At 36.7% G+C, this 23,728-nt stretch overlaps 1 protein-coding gene across 9 annotated transcripts in view; it reads left to right on the plus strand.

Moving 5' to 3' along the window:
- The first annotated feature begins 7,804 nt into the window (after positions 1-7,804).
- The window catches only part of AKAP9 (A-kinase anchoring protein 9), a 92,008-nt gene continuing 76,084 nt past the window's right edge, over positions 7,805-23,728 (plus strand). For 8 of the 9 annotated variants that reach the window (XM_035896742.1, XM_035896771.1, XM_035896750.1 and 5 more), the window contains exons 1-3: positions 7,805-7,893; positions 8,989-9,243; positions 17,473-17,517. In XM_035896742.1, coding sequence (XP_035752635.1) covers positions 7,870-7,893; positions 8,989-9,243; positions 17,473-17,517 — 324 coding nt within the window. In that variant the 5' untranslated portion in view covers positions 7,805-7,869. The remainder of the gene's footprint in view (positions 7,894-8,988; positions 9,244-17,472; positions 17,518-23,728) is intronic. The other variant, XM_035896797.1, reaches the window with a different exon arrangement.

Raw genomic sequence — 23,728 nt, forward strand, 5'->3', positions numbered from 1 at the left:
ACTGACTTTGTCTCTGTGCAGCTGAGGGGTTTTTTCGGCCTAGCTGAAGAAAGCTTCAGGCTCCAAGTTGGTGTTCCACATAAACCTAGTGGAACAGGAGTGCATTCTGTCAGTGCCTAACTCTTTTGCTTTCCCATTATTACCGAGGCTTTGAAGCTCTGGGCAAAAGCAAAGGATAGACCGTGCTTTTTGAGACAGCGCCCGACTGGTGTTCTCCCTCACTTAATGCAGAGTAAAAGAGGCTCTGTTTTACATCAGCTGCCTTGGCCTTGATGTGACAAAGACTTCCTAATGTTTTAGGCTTCAAGCATGGATGATCTGTGCTTTTTTACAGAGCAGCATGCAACAAGCTTTCTACTGCCCTCTCATTTTTGTCACTGACAGCTTGGCCCAATCCACTTATTTCCTCTTCACTTTGGGGAAATACAGCACCAGTGCGGGCCAGACGCTTTTTTCACCCTCTATATCAGCAGAGGCAATTATGCATCATTCAGCGTGAGAAGGGTAAAGCTAAAAAGTAGATAGGAGCAATATATAAAACATGTATGTAGAAGTAGGTTAGTTAAGAGACCAATCAGGCAAATTTTTTGGTAGTTAGTTTGAGGCATTGCTTTTCCCGAAGCGGTCCAGATTGAAATGCACTTGATGTACTTGTGTCTGTCATTGTAACCTGACTTGAGAGTATTTTCGTACACTTATCTTCCATTCCTTGTCCAGAAAATAACCCAGCTATAATGAACTTAGCTCTTCCTAGGTCTGTTCCTATTTAAATTCTTGGGACATGGAAGAGCAGAACAGATCAGAACCACACTAATTCTGAGGCTTTCCAGCTCACAGTGCCATCTGGAGGGGTTCATTCAAGTTCAGTGCCCTTGGTTATTAGCACTGACAACAGTACTTGATACAGACTGCTAAAAAGAATTGTCCAGTGTGCTGTTCCTCGCACTATCTTGTGTTGTCCTTCATGGTACTTCAGCTATAAATGTAAACTGTGGTGATCCCATTGGTTTTCTTCAGAGTACTGCAAAAGAATGGCTGTCTCTGAAGCTGAAAGACTCAAGCTTTTATTTAGGTAGAGATTATAGCATTTCTTCTTTGGAAATTTTCATAGTCTTATTGGCATCCTCTAATACTCATGAGCCACTTAAGTCTCCATAAGGGAAGACATTCTAAGGTCTTGCTCATGTTATTTGTGAAAATCTGAGTATGAGTGCAACATACAAATGAGTAGATTGGAAATACCTCATTCCTGGGCGATTATTTTCTTGTTTATTCAGCCTAATGTTTTAGTAAGTTCAGCATCTGTTGAATGGAACAAATAAACTAAATCTTCATTTGCTTCAATGGGTAAGCAGACTGAAACTTGCAAAGAACGCTGATTCTTTACTTACAGTTTGGATTTTCAGCTATGTGATGTAATACACTGAACACATTTGCAGGTTGCTTGCTCGGTTGTCTTCTTTCTGTAGGTTTTTATCTCAAGATTTGGAAAGAGCCATGATACTGCCCTATCTGTTGATTAGCAGAACAGAATCATAGAATAGAATCAATAGACTTCACTAGAAAGATGGCTGTTTATCCTCTATATTTTATACTTTTCCATTCATCTAGCTCTCAGTTATCCTGTCCTTAGTATAGGCATCAGGAACCCAGAAGATGCAGGTGGCACTGTAAATTTGCCTACACATCAGGAGTGAGTGCTTTGCTAACACAACCCTTAGTGCTTAGACCTTTTGACAATATGACAAAAAATTACAAAGTGCCACTTTCTTCTCTAATACCAGTTAACCTGTTCAACACCTCTTTAGGGGGCAGACTGTCAAGCTTTTACAAAACTTGGTGGCCTAACAACAATGAGATTTAAACAGCCTAGGAGAGGCTTTACTGCCTAAATCTTGGTGTTACTGTCTCCCAGACTCTTTTTCTTACCCCTTTTGAGGGCCTCTTATCTGCTATCGTGGAGCATATAAATATATATTGGAATCATAAAACCAGGTCACAGGTGAGAGAGAGATTACAACAGGTATTTTTTCAGTTATCTGGGGGAAGGTGGAACCTGAGGCTTAAACCACAGCAGATCACCAGCTACTGAACAATGTAAATATTTCAAATTCAGGTTGGCCTTTTTGATTTGTCCCTATTGGCTTGCAAGATACCCAAGTCAAGATTTCATGGGACGTATCTGTGCTTTATAGATGATCAAAACAAATTCCACCCCAGGGCCCTGCTTTTTGTCCTTTGTGTATCACAGGAAGCCTGTGTAGCAATAATTACTTACCTGTGGTCAAGGAGAGTAGTGACCTGTCCTTACTAGGGCAGGTGAATCTTAAATTATAGAATCATAGAATTGCTTTGGTTGGAAAAGACCTTTAAGATCATCAAGTCCAACCTTTAACCTAACCCTGCCATCCCACCACTAAACCATGTCCCTAAGCACCTCATCTATCCTTCCTTTTAAACACCTCCAGGGATTGGGGACTCGACCACCTCCCTGGGCAGCCCATTCCAGAGCCTGACAACCCTTTCCGTGAAGAAGTTTTTCCTAATGTCTAGCCTAAATTAGTCCTTCACCTTTTAAGACAAGTTATCGGTCTGTCTTAGTCTAAATATTTTGGTTTAACTTTCGTTCTCAGTAATCATTCAGAAATTATCCCTTATTATCATTCAGTGATGAGGATCTGGAGCATTTTAGTTGGAAAAGCCTGAGCCTTTCTATCACATGTAGCATGATCTTCCGTGAGTTTTGTGATGCACCTGGGTGTCATCTTGCACTTGCAGCCAGAGTCTGTCTGATTCTGGGGTATATCGTTGTTATAACTTGTGCAATACAGTTTGCCACAATGCATATTATACATTCAGATGCAGGTTAGAGCAGAGTCTTTAACATTCACTCTATACACAAAATAAATACCCCTTTCTCAGACAAATTTGTGTCTTTTGTGTTGGTGGCAAGTCCCAAGCAACACCTGACAAAGAATACTGTTTCACTTTTGTCTACCCTTCATGTGCTTAGTTACAGATACTGCTCCTGTGGAGAATTTCAGTCTGCTAGATCGGAAGTTTAAGATATGCTTTCTGCTGTTAAGTGCAACATTCACATCGAAGGGCTGAAGCTAGGAGTTGTTTGTTAGGCTCACTGGGCCTGTATTGTGAGACCAGATTCTCAAATAACAAATGGTATTATTGCTATCAAATTCTGTTTTATAAAACAGGACTGTGTAGGGTCTCTTCAGTCATGCAATAAGTAGTTAATCGCAAAACTGGTGTACAGACAGTTGTATTCATATCTTAGTCATTTACTATGGTAGGCACTTAGAGTCATTTCAGAGAGGTTCTCTAATGGTTTCTCTTCATTGCTGCCAGGGCATGCTGCTCGCTCATCATGGTCAGCTTGCTGAACCCAGACCCACTGGGACTCTTGGGCTCTCTTCAGCAGAGCTATGCACGAGGCCACTCAGTCCCCAGATGTTACTGCTCCATCCCAAGTGCAGGACTTGATGTTTATCTTTGTTAAATCTCAGGCAGTTCTTGTTGGCTTAGTCTTCCAGCATGTTGAGGTCTCTCTGTATGGTCATTCTTCCTTCTGGTGTATCTGGCTTTCCTCCAGTTTGATGTCATCCATGAACTTGGTTAAGGTGTATTCAATTTCATCATCCAGATTATCTATAAAGATACTGAATATTATAGGACTGTCAATTTGACTCTGAGCCATTAACCACTGCTTTGAGCTATAGACAATAAGATTCATAAGTCCTTGTCTTCTTACATTGGCTGAGTGATGGAAAGATGACCTGGTCCAGAACAGAATATTTCTCACTGGATACCAGACAATTTGAGAACTTCTGGCAAAGAGCAAGTCCTCTTCAGCTGAATGTATCCTACCCACAGAAGTTTAAGCAGTGTCTGGAAAATCTTTTGAAAAGGCAGCAGCTGAGAATGCAAGACCATGATGTAGATCTCCATTCATGCTTTTACTGTACAGTGTAGAAATGGAAAAGAATAATAATTTGCCTGTAGCGGCTTCTCCGAGGTTTCTTTTTGTTGTTAGTCTGTAAGTTCACAACTCGTCCTTCTGTGCTTCTTCTTGAAGTATGATTTAAAGAAAGAAAGAGATTTTGTACTTGAGAGGATCTGCAAGAGATGAACAGACCCTGCTCTTTCTGTAAGAGGCGCCTATGCAGCACTGAATTTGAGACGCAAGCATTTGTCATTATTAAGTTAAAATTTGAAGCTAATAATGTTTGTATACAGGTACATGAATTATAACTGTACGACTATACTTGTACAGGATATGCTACCTATAAACTTTTCTTAGCAATTAGAAGTTGTTTTCTAAACAGTGAGTACAGCAAATATTGTTTATCTTATTTCATAACAGCCTTCTTCAGAGGCATTGAGCAATTTCAACTCCAGTTAACTGTAGTACCTCTGAAAATGAGACTATCCAGATCTAGTACATTGTCTGAGAATGTTAAGGAGTAATAAGCAATCATAAGGCAGCATCCAGTTTTAAATGTGTTTCTGTTTTTAGAAGTCTTTTATGCATGTAAAATAAAAATGTAGCTTTTGATGCTTTATAAATGTAACTTTAAATTTTCACGAATTTTTTCTGTATTTTGTTGTGCTGGTATGTGGGCAGTGATTAAACGTTGCTGCTTTTGTTCAGATATTTTATACACATTTTAAATGCAGATTAAGTTTTGCATTCTGTTGGAGCCAAATTTTATTTTAACCTGCACTTCTACTCTAGCAATAGTTTAGTCAGACCATCTTTGAAATTAATCGATGGACAGCGTATCCCAGCAAATCTAGCTTGCTGGCACAGTTGCCAAGGGTCAGAACGTGCTGAAGATAGCTGAATAAATAAATAATGCTGCTGTTGTAATGATAGCAGTACATGAGCTATCATAAGTGACATGGTTTACACAAGTAATCCCCACCACTCTGCAAGTTAGTTCCCTTCTGTCTCAAGACTATTTAGTTCCTAAGAGCAGTTGATTCTCCTCTGCTTTTCTGACCTTCTGCCAGTTGGAGGATATCAGCATTCCAAAGCAAAGTTGTACCAGGTGTCTCATTTTGCTGCAGTCTGTGATGTGGAATTGGCGCTAGTATGTTGTTTCGGGTTTCGTAAGCAGAAAGAAGCTATAATTAGAACGAGATAAATAAATATATCCTCTGCACATCTAAGTTCTTCTATTCAATTGTTATTTTACTGTGGGAAATGATTTTGAAAGGTATACCCATTACTTATCTGCATGCCGCTCTATTGTAGTCTTGTGACTTTCAATAAGTGTTTTTCTGTTTATGAGCCAACATGTCTTGTGCATCCACAGAATTTAGTGCTAACATCCAGTCGCTTCCCATTTTTCCAACTAATGGAAAGCTGAGCAGCTGTCGTAAATGGCACTTCTGGAAATCTGAAAATAAACGTGTGATTCTTCCTGGACAATTTTATTATAGGGTTTTATGCAAAGAAACATGCTTTCATTCTCAGAGTTTAGTGTAAAACTTCAATTTCTTTATTACAAGTAAGAATTTAATTATATACTGGGTATTTAATAGAAATAATTCACACAATAAACATGGACTTCATAATATAGTTTTTTAAATTGTTATTAAATGGACCTGTATGTTTACAAGAGGATTGGTTTTTTGCCTAGAAGCAGGACTTGAAAAATCTATGAGCTGGAAATTGTAATTTGTTAGTTATTTTAGATGCAAAAGCTGAGAGTCAAGGATAAGGAGTAAAATCAGCTGTTACTCGCTACTGGAAAACACTGATGGAATTTTTAACAGGATTCAGTACTGCTTGGAGGATCCAAGGTCTTACCAACATAATGGTAAAAGCTGGAAGCAATGTGCTGGCAGATAGGCAGGTAGTGGAAGAACGCTTGCTCTAGATGAGTTTTCAGATGTGCTAAAACCTATGGTAAAGTTGCATCATGGCTGACTGTGTTCCTGATGTCTTCCCAGGGTAAGGTACCACTTCTCTGTCAGTCCTCGGAGGAGGATCAATGCATACAACCTGTTCTGAGTGTCCTTCAGCTTCTTTTTTTGGATCCTTCCTGCTGCCTGAGTAACTCCTGTGTTTACATGTTTTGCTCTTGCTTGCAACCTTTGTAACTCAACAGACACTTAGCATTGAATTGTTTCAAAACTGCAGATCCAGAGCTGACAGAAGCAGTGTTAAGTTCTCCACAGGCTTAGTTTTGGCATTATCAAGCTGATGTGCCTGGAAGACAGGGTAACGGAATGTATATTTGTATCAGCTTGTGCTTGTTTCACATTTTGTTCACAACGGGAAAAGTGTTTTTTTCTAGAAATACAAAATCTGGAAGTATTTTTCTGTTTAATTAAAGTTTTAATTCTAGAAAAATTGTTTTCCTTAGTTCCCATGACTGCTGGTGGACTTTTTCCTGCTTGTCATTGAAATGTAGATAGATCCTCGACTCTAGTTGCTGAGTCTCATTTTCTGAAGGAATGCAGTATCTGAGACTCTCCTGTCTTGATGCGAGCATCGCAGAGTGTAGTTGTTTGGCAGTAGCTTTTTATTATACTGCTTCTCCCATTTCCAGGGTTTTTTTGTATTCTTTTTTTTAATTTGATTAAAAACGTGAATTTGAAGCCATGTTGCATTACTAGCTGGACAGTTTTGTGTGCCGCGATTTGTGCATGCATCCAATGCTAATAGTGTACTTATTTCCAAAATACTGGTTGATTATACAGAAACTGTCAATTGAGAACTTGTTTAACAAAAAAATAGAATGGTTTAATTTGCATATGGATATAGCTTTCATATGTGCCCATCTTCATCAATGTTTAAATAGAAAAAAATAAGGTCTGCTTGTAACTGCCACGGTAGAGTTTAATCTGTTAATTCTGAAGAAGTGAAAGTTGACAACTTAATTTTGAAAGGAGAGAAATCTGGCATACCCAGATGCCTCAGCTAAGATATGCAAAATACTTGAGGAAAGACACGGAGTAATTCACTTGTCCTTGAGCTACGTGTCTAATTTTGTAGACAAATAAAGACTGTAAAGCTGCTTTAAAAAAGCCAACTTAACTTTCCATTACAGAAGGTTTCAGTCAAGTTGGGGAAGAGAGTTCTTGCCCAGTGGGCGCTATGTCTTTCATTATTTAAAAATAAAAAGTAAAAAAATCAAAATCTCTCAGTAGTTACACTTGAAGTCAGGTTGTCTGCTTTAGGGCATTGTGGCGTTTGGACAAATTCTGCTTGACTTGCAGACTATTTTGTTGAGGTAAATTTACAGTTTTAGGAGAATGCAGTAATGTCTTAGGGAGACAACTGGAACCTTCACCCTTCCCACTTTTGAGAAGCTAAATCTGTGCTTTTTTTTTTTTTTTTTCTTCTTAAGCTTTGAAGTCAGGAGGAGACTGTCCTTTCTTTTCATGGTCAGAATTTGTGGAGTTTATAAGCTTTAATAGATTTTTGGTGAAATAACTAAAGTTGCCTGTTTAAAAAATGGAAAAGAAATAATGAAGTTAAACTCATTAGAGATGTGGTAGGGAGTATTAAATACATAGGTGAGTATATTTGGCTCAGTAAATCTTAAGGTCCTCTGCCTGTAAACAGAGCAGGAGCCATATGCCAAGCAGTCAGTTGTCCTAAGAAAGGAGAGGAGGCTGAAGAAACACACAAAGAAATACAAATAAAGGGAAGTAACCATAAACTAGCCAGAAGTCAGAACTGATCTGTCAGTGAGGCATTTATTTAGATTGGGGCTTCTCAGCTCTCTTGGAACCAGATGAGAACTAGACCAGAAGTGACGGCTCGCACTGCAGCCAAACAGTGGCTGGGAAAGGAGATCCGTGTGTCCTGCTCGATTTGGGTGTTGCTGAAGAGGTTGGATGGAAGCCTGGCTTTCTCGATTGGTGAATATCATGAGGAAACATGCTATCTTTTCTATAGCTTTTTCTTAAAATTGTAGCAGATTTATAAAAAATATGTGGTATTTGGGTATTAGTTGAGTAAGAAGTATTTAAAGCTTTTGGATCTTTATTTGCATGCTTTGTATTTACATTGGAGCTACATTTATAAAACATATTATAGCACTTCAATTAATTTTGGACTCTTCAATTGGAAAATAATGATATTTGTTTCCAGATTTTATTGGTGGGATCTTTTTAATTTTGAATTTTAACTGGTAAAACCTACCATGCTTGTTTTTCTTATTTGAACAGAAATTCTGTTCTTGTTAAGAAAAAAATATTTTAAACGGATTTTCTTGTGTAAACCACTATAAAGTGATTAAAAGTGATAAGCTCTTCAAAAGGCAGTGTCTTACAGTATTTGAATAGCTTACATACTAATTGGTTTTTCAACTGTGTTCCTGGCTCACCTGTGACTTTTTGTTCATCAGCATGTTTTGCTACAAGGTAGTATGTCCTGTAACTTGCTCACTTTTTTTAGACTATTCCCTCATTACGTGTTTTGCTATTTCATTATCATGTTTTCAGTAACTTGATCTGCTTTTTGAGTTCTAATATAAACTATTTATAGAACTTTCTGTGCTCTTTGGAAGAATGGTTTGCTTTTATCTGTTTCTGGTATAAAAATTAAAAGTAATTTCTTTAAATTGATTTTGAGGTATTTATTACTATAAAACTGAAAATGAGATCAGAGGTTATCTCATTGCATTTGTCCTTTATAATAACATTTGTACCTTTACCTTTGAATGTTTTGATTTCTAGGTATCAATCTGTGGAACAGTAACTTGCTAGTATGAAGCCAAAAAGGAATTAATTAATAGTTTGTTGGTTTACATTTAAGGTTTTTTTTAAAGAAAACTATGTAAATGGAAGAATAATCTGAATGTGTATCGTATATGCAGCATTAACTTCCAACTTGTTTGCAGTAGTGATTAATTTGAAGCTTTACGTAGAACAGCCGGTAAGCCTTTATAGGGGATGTCATTAGTATTAAAGAGGAAAACTTTCACCTTTAACAAGATTTTTTCTTCTATACAGCTTGCCCAATTTAGGCAGCGGAAGGCACAAACTGATGGTCAGAATGGATCAAAGAAGCAGAAAAAAAAGAGGAAAACAGCAAACATCAAAGATGAAGAATCAATACAAGACGGGATTGATACTGATCGATCTCGAGGTGATGAAACATCCACGTGCAGCAGCCGAAGGGGAGCAGCTGCTACTGCTGACTTTGCTGTTATCAGGACTTTGCATAGCGGAGAAATTATCAGACACAACCAGACTTACACCATTGAGGTAAGTCAGTCTCAGGCTGTAACCAGTTACTTTGTGGGGGACAAAGTAGTCCCTTAATTTTGAGAGTGGGAATAAAGGAATTATATGAGACTTTGGCTATTTCCTTGCCTCCTCTGTCTGTCCTTCATATGTCCAGAGAACGTGCTTTCTACCTGCCTGCTGGCATCATGTTTTCTGTGGTAGTCAGTGTACTGTAGATTATGGGAAGTTTTTGGTACTGCTGTATTCCTTAAAGGGGCAAAAATTGTTTTTGTTTTATTGCTTCATTTTATGCGTTTTGCTTTATTAAAAGTTTACAAATTGCAGTGAATTTTTAGCTACATCAAAATGCAAAACTAAACACCTTTCTTGTATCCATAATGTAATTTGAGTCTTTCTGGTTAATGAGGAGGAAGAATGAATTTAGAAAACACTACTTAGAACTGGATGCCTTAAGAGACTCATCAGCAGATACTCTACTTTTACTACTTAATGAAATATAATCCTGACTGCTAGTGGCTGAAAGCACATGCTCTGGGAAGGTTGTAAAATGGCCCGTGTGATATCCACTGTCAGTCCAGTCAGTTCTGAGTGGACATGAATTCACGTAACGTAATATGTTGTTCCAGATATGAGGGGCAAGAGATGCTGATGTTATTTAAAGAATAGCTTATTCCATTTGTGAAAACAGTGCCTCTTAAAGGACGAGTGGCATTCTGAACAAGCAGCTCAATGCAGATTCCCAGCTCTCTGCACGTGAGTGCAGTTTTTTCTGAGAGATGTAGTACAGATGAATGCCCTTCATTTTGACTTGTCAGTCCTGTGCTAGGATAGACCATTTGTAACTATTTTGGCTCCATTATCTCAGATCCAGCAGCTGAGAAGTAACAGAGAAATGACACTTTTTGAAAATTTCTTGCATGTGTTAAAAAAAAAAAAAAAAAAAAGAGGTTACCCTGGTGGAAGGGCAGACAGACTAAAATGTATGAACATGCAAATAAAAACTTGTAAAACAATTGATTCATTTATTTTACAATTTTAAGCCTACAGTATGTCAGCACACTAGGTATTTTTAACTTTATAGATACATGCCTGTAATGTGTAGCTTTCCATACTTAGAAAGCTCATGTTAGGGCTTCAGAACTGGTTGTAGTATCTTAATAAAACTGTCTGTTCAACTCAGAGCTTTTCTTGGAGGAGATAATAAATTTTTTTACAGAGTATTTAATACCAGAATTACTGTTTTCATAGGTGAAGATGAGACTTTTTTGCCTTCTAGGAAAAGAGAAAGGTGTACTTTATGAAATGCATCAGGTTATCTACAGCTAAGGAGAGAGGACTGCTAGGGCAGACAGCTGTTTAGAGAGAATCACTTAAACTGTTGTTTTAACGATATTTTAGTCTACATAATATGACAACTGAATGAAGAAACTTTCTAAACCAAATATATTTTGAAGTACATCATGATTGTATGTTACAGATGTACTTGCTCTCAGTCAGGATAAATAATCTCTACTGCAGTTGGAGAAACAGGGTAAAGTACAGAACCATAGAATAATTTAGGTTGGAAGGGACCTCCAAGGTCATCTAGTCCAATCTGGTGCTCAAAGCAGATCTAGCTAGATCAGGTTGGTCCTGGTAGGCTATATTGGTCTCTGTACAAGACTAACAAGGTCTAACAGTACAAGATATGGATGATTTTAAAAATGGAAAAAATATCTGCACTGCAGTTCCTAAAGACTGCACACATAGATTTATTCTTAAGATTGGGAATGATTTTTCTGAGGTCTGCCTTATTCCCAGAGCAACTTATCATATGTATAAATAAATAAAGAGAGATGCATAGGGTTTTTTGGTTTGTTGTGGTTTTATGGGTTTGTTTTTGTTTTTTTTTTAAATATAGCTTTTTAAAGAGTAAGCATGGTGATTAGTGTTTATTTGTAATTTGACTCTCCTGAATTACTCATGTCTTAGTGACTTCTAAAACGGTATTCACTTCCACCAGAAAAAAAAGCTGCTTCCAACTGGGAGAACATTTTTCATTGTTACATGTTGTCTGTGGCCTGCTTATTCATGTTAAATAACTAATTGGTATTGTGAAGTTGGAAGATGATTGCTAAATTCTCTATCTGTACAGTATTAGTAGAAGAAGAAAAATAATTAAATAGTTTCAATGAATCTCATAATTTACTGTTTTTAGTCTTGTGAGTGCAATGATTTGGACCAAGAAGCCCGTATTACAGTAATTGGATTAGAGCTTGCTTAGTTGAAATGGCAGCCAATGTAATAGGCAGTTTCAGGCTAATCTCTGCGATGGAGAATTACAGACAGCTTCTTTGAGCTGTTTGCTTTTTCACCCAACATTAAATCTTTATAGGCTGCTGTGTCAGGAAAGTAAGGCAAGATTACTGGAGGCATTATGCAGGATTATTTTCTAGCTAAATTCTGATTCCCCTTACTTATTTAATCTTTTACTGGAATTATGTTTAGAATTGTTCTTTCTCTACCACAAAATAGACTCAGAACATCTGACTGTATTGCATATCTGTCTAAAAATCCTGACTAGGCTCTTTTGTGGTAGTTTTGCGGATAGAAGTTTATCTCCCCGCAGTTTTTCTAGTATGATTTTTTTAGTCCCTAGTGGAATTAGCATGTCCAAATACAAATAACAGAGAGTTCTCTTGCTCAATAAGAATAACAAAAAGTGAAATAGAGGTACTCCTCTGGGAGCTTATTCTCCATCTGAAGTTAGAGGAGTTCCTTTTCAGAGGGGGCAAAAGTCTGTTCAGGGAATTCAAAGTTGTTTTTTGCAGTCACCCCTTTCCCTTTTTTCCTCTATCTTCCCAAGGGTGGGTTCCTCCATCCCTTTGTAATCCTTCAAGTTACAGAAACTAATTGGAAGAACTCTGGAAGAACTGTCATTGTTTTGTGCTGTCCTTATCCATTCCATTTGACCTTCTGCCTGAAGTTATTTGTAATTTCTATAAGGTTTTCCATCCTCTGTCAGAGGGACAGTTTATTTACAAGATTTAATAGAGAAATGCCAGTTGTTATTTCTTGGTTAAAGTCTCTGGGTCTTAACTTGTTTCGTGTTAAATGCTTTTTGTCTTGGTCTCACAAGGAGAATAATATGTTGAGTTTCTAGCTGCCCTTGGTTTTTGTCTTTATTCAGTTGCACCCTGGTATCTTTTGGTCTTGACATCTGTAGTGTCCTTTTCCGTATGGAAATATAAATAAAATAGAAGACACAGCCTAGGGAAAAAAATCAATGAAACTCTTGGGTTTAGGATTGCTTCTTTTTGTGACTTCCTGCAAATAAAAATGGAAGAAAGCAAAAGCCACTTCCAGGGTAATTAATTGCTGAGATCACCTTCTCTGAGAAGTCTTGAAATGATGCATCGGAGCAGACTGCTTTGCAAGAAAGTACTAATGCCAGGAAAGCCAAAGAAATTAACCTGTGGCACAGTAAATTTGTCCTTGAGTCACCTGGGTAGTAAAAGCTATTATACAAAGCTTCTTAGAAAAGAAAAGTTCAAAGTTATGTGATGAAGAATACCTGATAATTGACTAAGGTTGGATTAGTAACTCGTCTTTTGTTTTTCACAGGACAAATCCATTTGGTAATAGTTTTAGATAGCTTAACAGTTTACTCAAGTAGGTGATAAAGTTTATAGCTCCGTGTTCATTGTTTCATTTCTCCAGTTGCTCGAGGCTGAGAACAGGCAAGGAACAGAAACAGAGTAAGAAGGAGACACTGGGTAGGATTCTTGAGAAGAACTGAGGAAGAAAAGTGACAGAAATAGGGAAACATAACCAGTGTGGAGAAACAGACAGGATGCCTCAGTAAGAAAAGGCGTAGGTGGTGAATGTGGGTAAGGCTTTCCTATGATAGAAGCATGGAAACAAAGAGCAACCAAAAGCTTTGAGTAGAGGGGAGATATTCTGGGATGTACAATAAGACAGAGGATTAGAAAAAAAGGATGAATAGTTAAAATGTAGTAAAAATTAGTCCAGCCGCTTCAGATAATCTAGCATCCCTTGAAAAATGTTTTGAAATTGGAGAATGAAGATAAACAAATGTTTGGAAATGGTCTGTTCAATAGTAAACTCAGTGCCACAAGAGATAATAGATTCTCAGCAGCATGTGGTTCTGACTGAAGCCAGTCATCTTTCCATTCACCGTCTGGCCAAAAGATTGCCAGGATATCTTGCCAATTTTCCTTGATGCATAAGACAACCTCTGGTATGATGCCTTCCTTTGTCTCTGTAAATACTAATATATAATAGATTTGCTGACATGGAAATTACCTCTATTGAAGAATGATCTTTGCAGATTTACAGAGTATTTCGTTTTAGATTAAATATTTATAAGGACGTATTACAAAAGAATAGAAGCCTAGCTAAATGCTTAGGTTACCTCTCTGTTGGTGATGTTTTCTGATACAGGAAATTTATACGCTGAGGATTGGGGTACCTCGCTGCAGATTATATTCAGATTTGGCAGTGGTTTGTCTCCACTAAGATATACTCTATTTAAATCTGATTGTAGTCAATTGGTTTGGCTTATAAATTACCAGGGAATACATTCCTTTGAATTGAATGGTTTTCAGATTAGGAACTAAGAAAGGCATGACGAGGCAATATATAAGAATAGCACTCATATTCAGAATGTTCTAAAAATATTAAAGACCCATAAAGTTCAGGATGACCTAAAGAGAGGGTTTCGTGACTGGGATTTTCAGTTTACATTCTCTTTGCCTCCCTTGCTAGTTGTGGTCCTCTTGACTAGTCTTACTCTGGTTGTGATCATCTATCATCTATAACTAGCAATCCATGCGAAACTGACCAAGCTAAAATAAACTTGTTTGACCACTGGCTAATACATGTTCAAGAATGAATCCAGAATTTTGTAGCTACATTTTTGTAACAGTTTACACAGAGGTCATAAAGAAGTCAATGATTTACTTCAGGAATAATTTTGTTCCATGAATACTCAGTCTTGGTTCTCGCCCTTTAATACTCTCATCCATTGCAGTTGGGGTAGTTTAGTGCTGGATGTCCATTCTTGCAAAACATTTTACTGTCACCTATGAAAGTTTTCTAAAGAAACATAAAAATCACTTTTCAGTTCTCATGGGCCAATTCCGTACATGAGTTCTTTTGTGAATCGTATGTTAATGTTGGGCCTCCACTGCCAAAGAACATGACTTCTGAGCAATACTTAACTGCATACAGAAGCAAGTTACTCTGAAATGGACCTCCTGTGTTCCACAGGCTGATTATTTCCTTTTTTTTTGTATCATCTTGCAGTATTTCCTCTGAAGAACGTATACAGACGAAGGTGTTCTTAATTTTCTGAATACTTAAGTGTTATCGTTAAAGGCACTACCTGCAGAGTTGATGGAGATAGTTACCTATAACAAGTCTTTGAGATGCCTGTTCAGTGTATTTTAACTACCATCCACATTGTCAGTGCAGAAAATATTTAATAAAGAATTAAAGCATCTTGCCAGAAGAGAATAGCTGTTTGTAGCAAGAAAGTGCCGTGGGGCATATGTGGTAGAATACGTGCAAACTAACAGCCTGAAGTCAGAGTTTAACAGAAACCTATTTGAAATTCCATAAAATATTGAGAGAACTGATGAATAGCTTCATTGGCATTATCCTGTCAAAAGATGTTTTGTTGCTAACAGTGTGCTTATATATGAATTTTGGGAAGTATTTCCTTTTAAACTGGACCCCTGTGGTTCAGACAGATGAGCTATGTAAAACCTAATTACCTCTGTTGACCAAAGAAGAATTGAAGCATACAGAGTGGATGACTTAACAATGGAAGGAACTGGATTTTGAAATAAGGTTGATCAGGTCTTAGAAGCAGAACATAGCTGCTTGGAGGGCAAGATGAGTGCCCGTAAAATGTTGACTACTTGTAATGTTGCTGATTCTGACAGCAAAAGAATAGCACTAAGTCTTACAGTGTTGGAGTCTAATATATGAGCCCATAGGCTGTAAGTCTTTTTAACTGATTTTTAGCAGGGTTTGGATGAACCCCTTAGCACAGAAGACAGATCCGTTTAACTTGAGTTCATTTGGCCATCTTTCTGTACTTATCTTCAATAAATTCCTTGGCAAAAATACTTGGTCTTAACAGCCAAAAAACTATCTAGATGCAGAATTGAAGGAGGTATTTTAGAAAGATTATTTATGCTGCTAACAGATATTGCATACCTAAACTGATGAAGCATTATATGGGTTTTGATAATTTTTTAAAAGTTATTTTAGTTTTTTTTACTTTAGATTGGTGTTCAGAAAGGACCAGCAATATATTAATTTTTTAAAAATCTTGTATCTGGCCAAATTACCATTAAAAAATTAGATAATTATTTTCAGTAATCACCTTCCTTTAAGAATTTGTATCTTCTCACAAATTCTTTGCCTTTTACTATGGTTATCTACTGGGTTTGAGCTTATCCCAGGATGTAACCATTCATTTATCATCTTTCTTATAAACAAAGGGCTTTTTGTATAATTCAAAAACATGACAAGGAAGAACTATATAAGAAGTCAGTCCTTGGTTTTTACATGCTGGAAAAGTGCGTGTTTTTCATATGCTATATAAAGAACTTCAAGAGTTGTTACATCTAATTAAATATGTAAATGTATAGGAATACTCCTAAGCTTCTATAGGAATACTTCTAATCTTTCTTTGTCTTATGAATTGGAGCAACCCATGAAAAATTGTAGGATGATATGGCCATACATTTGTTATCTGTTTTATGAAAATAAATAACAACGTGGTTTTCCCTGGTTTTATTCCTTCTAGAGGATTTTGTCCTAGACCAAGGACATAGACTACAAACAATATATAAAAATTGTGTGTGTGTATGTATATATATACAAATATACATATAAGTATATATAGTATGAATAAAAAATTCTATAAAAACTTTCATATTGATAAGTACTAACTGTGTATTCCATAGCAGAAACACTTTTGTCACCCTATAGTTTTAAACTACAATTTTGTTTCAGTTTATGGCTTATTTTTAAGGTGGACCTTTTTGATCTTTAAAATCATATGCACTGTATGAATTTCAGCTTCCACATTCATATTTTAAGTTAGTTTTGTGCACTCTGTACATAAAATAATACCCTTTTTTTTTAGGTTAATTACACTGTGGAGCTACATACTGGATTCAAAATATGTAGAATTGATGATGTTGAGTTTGTAAAAACTGCAGAGCTCCAGTAAGTCTGAATGGCAGATTTCTTTTAAAGAAAATACAAAACACAGTTAACAGTTCCAAATTTTACTTATGTCTACTGATGCAAAACTGACTATGTTCCTTTGAAAATAAGCCTGACAGAATTAAATGTAAAATGGAGACTGATTTAATGTAAGGCTGGCTGACATGTTAAGTGAATTTTGAAAAAGCCCCCTTATGTACACTTCATTTTTGCTAAAGTAGTTTTAACTCAAAATTACACTTTTCAAGTTCAAAAGGGTACTTATTTACTCCCCAGTATAGTTAATTTGAATATTTTGCATATTTTCCTACTGACATCTTGATTCTCAAACCTGATGCGTTGTATGTAGTTCATCAGGATACTCTGTATTTAATTCAGGTTGCTTCCATGGCATGTTTATGCACAGTTTGTAAAGGCTTTGTTTCTTTAATTGCTCTAATTCATTATATCACAGGATTTAAGTCTTTGTCCTTGTTTTTCCTGATCACTTTTACCTTTCCTTGGTTTCCATGGAAGCTGAAGGAGAATACGAGTGTTTGTTTTAAAATTCTAGTCAACATCAAAAGTCTTGCATGTATGAAAATGACATTGTACAGATGACTATGTTCTTAAGCCAGTAAAGTTCCTAATTAGGTAAAATTGATCTATCAAGGTCCTTTTCTTGGTACTCCTTGTTTCTTTAAAAAAACCAACAAAACAAAAAATTATGTTACATTTCCAAAATACTATCTTGTGCTGTAGGTTGTATTTATGTTAGAAGACTTTGTCATATAATTATGATGTTTCCGTGATCATAGTTGAACAGCAAAGTAACATTTTTCTTTTTTAAAGCTGGGATTTCAAGGAAGTGAATATGGCCTTCACTATATATATATTCTCTAATCAAATTCATGTATACCTTAATATTTTCAAACACTGCCTACATTCTCAGAAACAGATGGAAAATGTCTTGTTTAATATTTTGAGTGCTGTCATTGTAAATATTTTAATATTTTATTTTAGCCAGAAAGTGAAATTTCCACTACAGTAGAAGATTACAGTTCTGAGGTAAGACTAAAAGTAATGCTTTTCCTAACTTTTCTTTCAACTTTTTATTTTGCATGTTTACTGAAATACTGCACATTGTTTTTCAAAAAGAGAAAGAAAGAAAGAGCAGACGTGATATTATAGACAAAGCTGTTGCATGTCATTACTGGTATGATTAATGTACCATTAAAGGAGGCATTATGTCAGCTACATAATGGGATGGCTGCTATAATCAGTAATGCAGTAGATATAGGAACTATTGCAACAATGTCATCATTACGGTTGTATTAATGATTCATGTTGCCATTGGACTTGTGGCTGTGCATAATTTCTACTAGTTTTCTGTGGGAAACTGTTTAACAAGTTGATTATGTTTTAATGAGTTCCAAAGCAGCCGTTGCTCAGCGACTGGCTAGGCGTCAGTCTGCTGGTGGGAGGTGGTGAGTGATTGCCTCTGCATTGCTTGTTGTTTGGGGCTTTTGTTTTGTTTTCTTTCACTTACTAAGCTGTCTTTACCTCAACCCATGAATTTTTCTTGCTTTTGCACTTCCAATTCTCTCCTCCATCCCGCTGGTGGGGGAGTGTGTGAGTGACTGGGGGGGGGCTTAGCTGCTGGCTGGGGTCAACCCACCAAATCTGCTACTCATCTCTGTCACATTGAAGGGTTTGCTGTGTTTGTAAGGAGTAGACTACCTCATGCATAAATGTGGGTCAAGTACATGCTTGCAAAAAATAGCCATGGAATATCTGAGTACAGTAAATTCTGTTTCTAGTTTAAAAAACTAATTTTTCATGTCTCAAACAATTGCTTTCTGTAGTGGCAATCTGGGATTTGCTTTGCACATATTTGTGCTAAATGCTTCTGCAAAACACACCCCAGACTCTTAAGCTTGGCAACAAGTAAGAAGGGATGAAGTAATCAAATGAGTGTTTGTTGCTGAAGTAAATTTGGTGTGGAGTTCCTTGTTCCTCTCTTGATTTAGGCTTTTGTCAGAGATGACTACACCTTGGAATAACTATTTGTTCCATACTAGTGTTATAGCTGCTTATGTGAAGCCTAAGGGAATATACACACCAGATGACCTGTCACGCTGCATGGTGCAAAAGTAATATCATTACCGCAGCGGGCAGTCTAGACATGCCCTGAAAACTGGAACGACTTTTCTTTCCCAACTTAAATGCTCTGTCTTTTCTTGCTTCTTCTCCCAGTGTATTCTCTTGACCAACTCTGTGTCTCTTTTCTATCCCCTTGTTTTTTATGAATTCTTACCTTCTCTGTAATAGCTCCTGGCAATCTGTTCACCTTCCCTTGCCCATCCTGTTTTTCCCCTTGCTTGGTTTCTTAGCTCAGTCTTACAGGATTTTCAGCCTGTTTCTATTCTTCCTTTTCCTTCCTCAGTCATTCTGAAGGCCAGTTTCTTTCCCAGCCTTTCCAACTTTAACCAAGCATTGTTTTTCCTTCTTTCTTCTTTTAGTATTTTTTTCTCCCTCACCCTTGAAAACCTCTTCTCCTTTATTCCCTCTTCTTATGTTGAGGTCCTCCTAATGTTCAGCTCAACTTGTCCTAGACAAAAGTGGTAGTTTTTCTTTCCAACTTCTCTCATCAAATTCCAGTTACAGTTTCGTCCATAGATTTAGTCTCAGCCTTTTTAGTTGAATTCTTTTCCTGTTCCTCTCTTCCCCAGTTTGACTCTTTCTCTCCCACTTTTTCCTCCTGTCCTTGTTTATAAGCACCCTCACTTTCTTCTGGTGTGTTAGGAGAAGGCACTCGGGAGTACAGGAAAAATGCTCCCGCACATTCATTATTGGCTACTTTCAAATACAGAATACTGAGCCATACAGACCTTTGGTCTGGTCAGTTGGGATTGTTCTTATGGCACGTTTTTTGTCATGCAAATTAAAAAAAATAATCTGAGACTGGTACTTTTGGAATCAAAGATTCCAGTCCAGCTGCTGGGGAGTGCTGTAAATGAAAGAAAAAAGATTTTTATGGAGGGGTAGGTGCAAGGGGTTGAAGCTAACTCTACCTGGGGAAAAAATCAGTTTAAAGATTTAGTATTTTTCATAGGTAAAATGTGGTTTGTTTTGTCCAAGGAATTAATGTAGCAAAGAACAAAAAGAATCTGAGATTTCTTTATGTATGGTAAGATGATAGGGCAGTATGTGCACACAGTTAGCCATTGAGACTGTAGCAAATACACTTTTGAACAACTGCTGTGACCTTACTGTACCTTTTTAGAATATGCATCACCATGGTATGTGATTACTATTAAATGGAATATGCAGTATGTGAAGAATGAACCCTTGAAAACAGTTGACAGTGGCATTGATATTCATGTATTTTTACAAGTGAGAGCTATTATATATAATGAAATACGACTAAGAAGTTTTGATCACTTCTGAGGTTGTAGGAAGCAGTATTGGAGCCATTGCACAAGCTCAAGAAAACACATCTTTACGCAAGGAGACAGAATACAGAAAAGATCTGGCATAATGCCTCATGATAATTGTGAATATGTTCTGGTTTTTAGTGGGGTTTGTTGTTAGTATCAGCTGAATTCAAAGCTCTCATTTTAAAATGAATTTTCACACCTAAACACTTGACTTTACCCTGCTTCATTCTTCAAAGATTTCTATAGGTGGCTACAGAGTATATAGGGAGCAATTCTTCAGATATTGAAGACAATAGAATTACAGCCAGACTGCCTTCTGATTGTGCCTTTTAAGAAATTGCGTATTTCCTCAAAAATGCAATGACAGATACATTTCTAGGCACTTCTTATTCTCATTCCTGCAGAAAGACTTTTTACCTCCACGAGAGTTATTTTCTAAGACATGAATAGGCAACACAAAACTTGTAAATAATAACATGATGCTGGATTTGGTGAAGAACAAATTCAAGTGGTGAGAGTTTCTATCTTAATAAGCTCTTTTTAATTCCGGTTCATTACAGTTGGTTGGTACCTGCAATGAGGAAACAACATGTTTAGGTATGCATATATTTTAGGAACTGAATTTTCAATATGTTTCATGTCATCTGTAATGTTAATTTTATTATTAAAAGCTCTACTTACATTCATGGCCACCCTGTAAATGAAGTGGTCTGAAGCCTTTTCAGTTGAAGAAGATGAGAATAAGTTAAATTTTGTCTGTAGCAGTATGATTATGAAGTATGAAATCTTGAGCTTACCTTTTTTTGGATACATGACCTTCTTTTTGGAACGCTAAGGAGCCACACATTTGTAGAAACATATGCCTGTTGATCCATCCTTTCCCTCATTGTTTAGAACATCTCTATTCCTTTTACGGGTTTTTGTCAGAAATCAAGTTGAAATGGAGGCTGTCATGACTCAAAGTGAAATAGGTCATAAATCATTTGTTTTGCTGTAGTCAGTAAAATAAGTCAGATGGTTTTAATTCTTCAGCCCCTTCTCTTGAGGAATTGGATAAAACACAGTGGTAAGTATTTTCCTCTTTAGGAGATTTATCAGACGCACAATTACAAGCCAATACAGTTGCCTAAGCAAAGTTGAAGGAACCAGTGAATGTTTATATAAGAATTCTTGTCTTGAAGGAATTTTATTGTAAATACAGTCTCCTGTTCAGTTTCGTTCTGCCACCTCTCTAAATGTCTACACTATCAAAGGTAGTACCCAAGCTGAAGACTGATAAATCCTTCATATGACTGGCTTGCCTTTTGTAACAAATTATTCAGTCTGAGCAAGAATGGGACCTACCTGCATAGTCTTAAATTAAACTATAATGGTGATTAGCTATTTAGAGGTTACGGTCTAAACCCAGAACTAAGGGAAGGTAGGCTTTTGCCAACAGTTAAAAATTTTTTGGGTTTTATAACTGTGTAAGGTAAAGTTGCCCCTGTATATTTTCCATATGCCTCAATTTTATGGTATAATTGAAAGACTGTTCTACCTGATGTATTTTTTTTCTCTTGTTGACTCTCTTCCCAATTTGCAAAGTGTACCTCTGAAAAGATGGTTAATACAAAGTCTACAAGGTTCTTTTTTTGGAAATGTTAATGAAATTCTATACCTAGACCTTAACCACTACGTAAAGAAATCTTCTGTTGCATGCTATTAATATATAGAAAAATACATTAAGCCATGATATTTTAAAAAGCCATCAATTGTTATCCTTCAGAATTTATTAACCTTAGTTATATTATATGACTGTACTTATTTTCATCACAAATGGAGAATGATCTTTGTTTATAGAGTATAAAAAGAAAAAGCAGATTAAATAAATTTTTCCAAGTTGCCCTAATCGCTAATTTTAGCTAAGATTCATATAGTCAATTGTGATATAACTAGAAAATTGAGGAGAGGCTAAGAACATTGACAAGCAGTGTTGGAGGTCTAGGTATTAATTTTTGTGAAGGAATCAGATGTCCAAAATGTGAAAGAAGGGGGGGGGGCGGGGGGAAGAAAACATGAGGTAAAATTGTTAATCCATTCCAGATACTTCTGTGTGTTTCTACTACCAAATCAAAGCACTTTTTTAATCAGAAATTTGCTTGCCAGTCTGTCATACATTAAATTATTTTCATGCATCAAGTTACTTTTAACATTTTTCAGTGATTGAACCATATGTATTTATTTATGCTGAGTCTAAAGGGAAATCTCTGTAGCACTGTCATTAATGTTATAAGTAGTTACACATTATATATAATTACTGCTATTTCTGAGGTACAATTTCAGGTCTTCAAAGGTCTAAGGAACATTAAAAGGGGTAGAGTGATTTCATAAATTTAATCCTGACCTCTGGTGGCAATTGTCATGAATCGCTGCTTTAATTCAGTGCTGGAAGTTGGTTTTCCTTGTGTTTGGAAGAAGATTCTTTTCATCTGTCTTAAGCATATATATTTACTCATGCAATATAAATTATACCTTTATTTTTAGCCAATAAACTACAAATTATGTTTTATTTTATATTAGGAAATAGTATTTCTGTGAATTATTTTGTAAATACAAGCAAGGAAGAAAAAACAGACAGAACGTCCTTTGAGGGACTTCTATAACCTTCACTTTTTAATGTCTTCTGTTCACCAAAACAGTTGCTTGTGGGTAGCTAGTGTGTTGCAAAATTTAATTTTTTCTTACTTTGTCATTATTTGTTTATGCAGTTATATCAGAGCTCTTGTTACTCCTTGCTTCCGTTGTCTTAAAATGTTTTGTGGTTTGATTGTTTCTTTAAATGTTTGATTGTTTGCTGGGCTATGTAACTTAAGCACAGCATAAGGCATTAAGGCATGAGGACATTTCAGCCTTAAAGGTGAACTGCAAAGCTTTAAAAGAAGAAATTTATGAGTCTACATCCATAGTATTTATGGGCTTGCAGAGATCTCTCTATATAGGTGAACCACCAAGGCCATGAGACAAAACACAGAAGTCCAATAGGCCTTGTATAGACAGACATCTGTTAACACTGAAGTTGGTATCTGGACTACAAGCCTTCCTATATTGCAGATGAGTGAAAAATTAAATTTAAATTAAGATATTTTGAAGCTAAGAACAGCCCAAACAGTCTGGCTGCTCCGACACAGTGGAATTTCTGTCAGGCCAGAAGGTGCCAGGCCGCTTTGCGAGGCTCCCGTCAGCACAGCACCCTGCTGCGGCAGTCTGGCTGCTTTTTCCGTAGATTACAGTGCAGATTGTTGTCTTGTCATGGTCCAACTTGCACTTTACCAGAAAGCATAAGGCATTTGAAAGGAGAAGGCATCAGATGAGAAAGAGCATGGGCTACCATGTTGTTGTGCCTCACTTCTGCGATGTCTAAGAGCTCAGCTCCTGTGAAATGGGGTGGGATTTCCCAAGTTCCACGCAGTTGTTTTGAATGGGTATAGCAAAATCCGTTTTATAAGTAAAAGGTCTTTTGTAGAAATTTCAGCTGCTAAGGAGTCTGGAACATCTAATGAGATTAGTCTTTTGTGTCTTTCCTAGTAGCGCTTGTTATAAAGCATCTAAGAGTCTTTGATTGGTGCACAGAGAAATGATTCACGGGAAGAGAAGCGCATCCACTGTGGTAGATTACAAGAATCATACACTACATCTTTATCAACTATGCCTAAATAAAATGGGAGTTAAAAAAAGGAAAAGAGGCATTTCACAATAGAGTTTCTATTAAACTACTAGTGTTATTAATCTGGGCCATATGCCAAAATCTGAATAAAGACATTGGTGCCAGGCGCTGTGTAGGCACTTGTATGTCTGAATGT

This window comes from Egretta garzetta, unplaced genomic scaffold (assembly GCF_000687185.1).
Source record: "Egretta garzetta isolate BGI_Z169 unplaced genomic scaffold, ASM68718v1 scaffold30, whole genome shotgun sequence".
Lineage (NCBI taxonomy): Eukaryota > Metazoa > Chordata > Aves > Pelecaniformes > Ardeidae > Egretta > Egretta garzetta.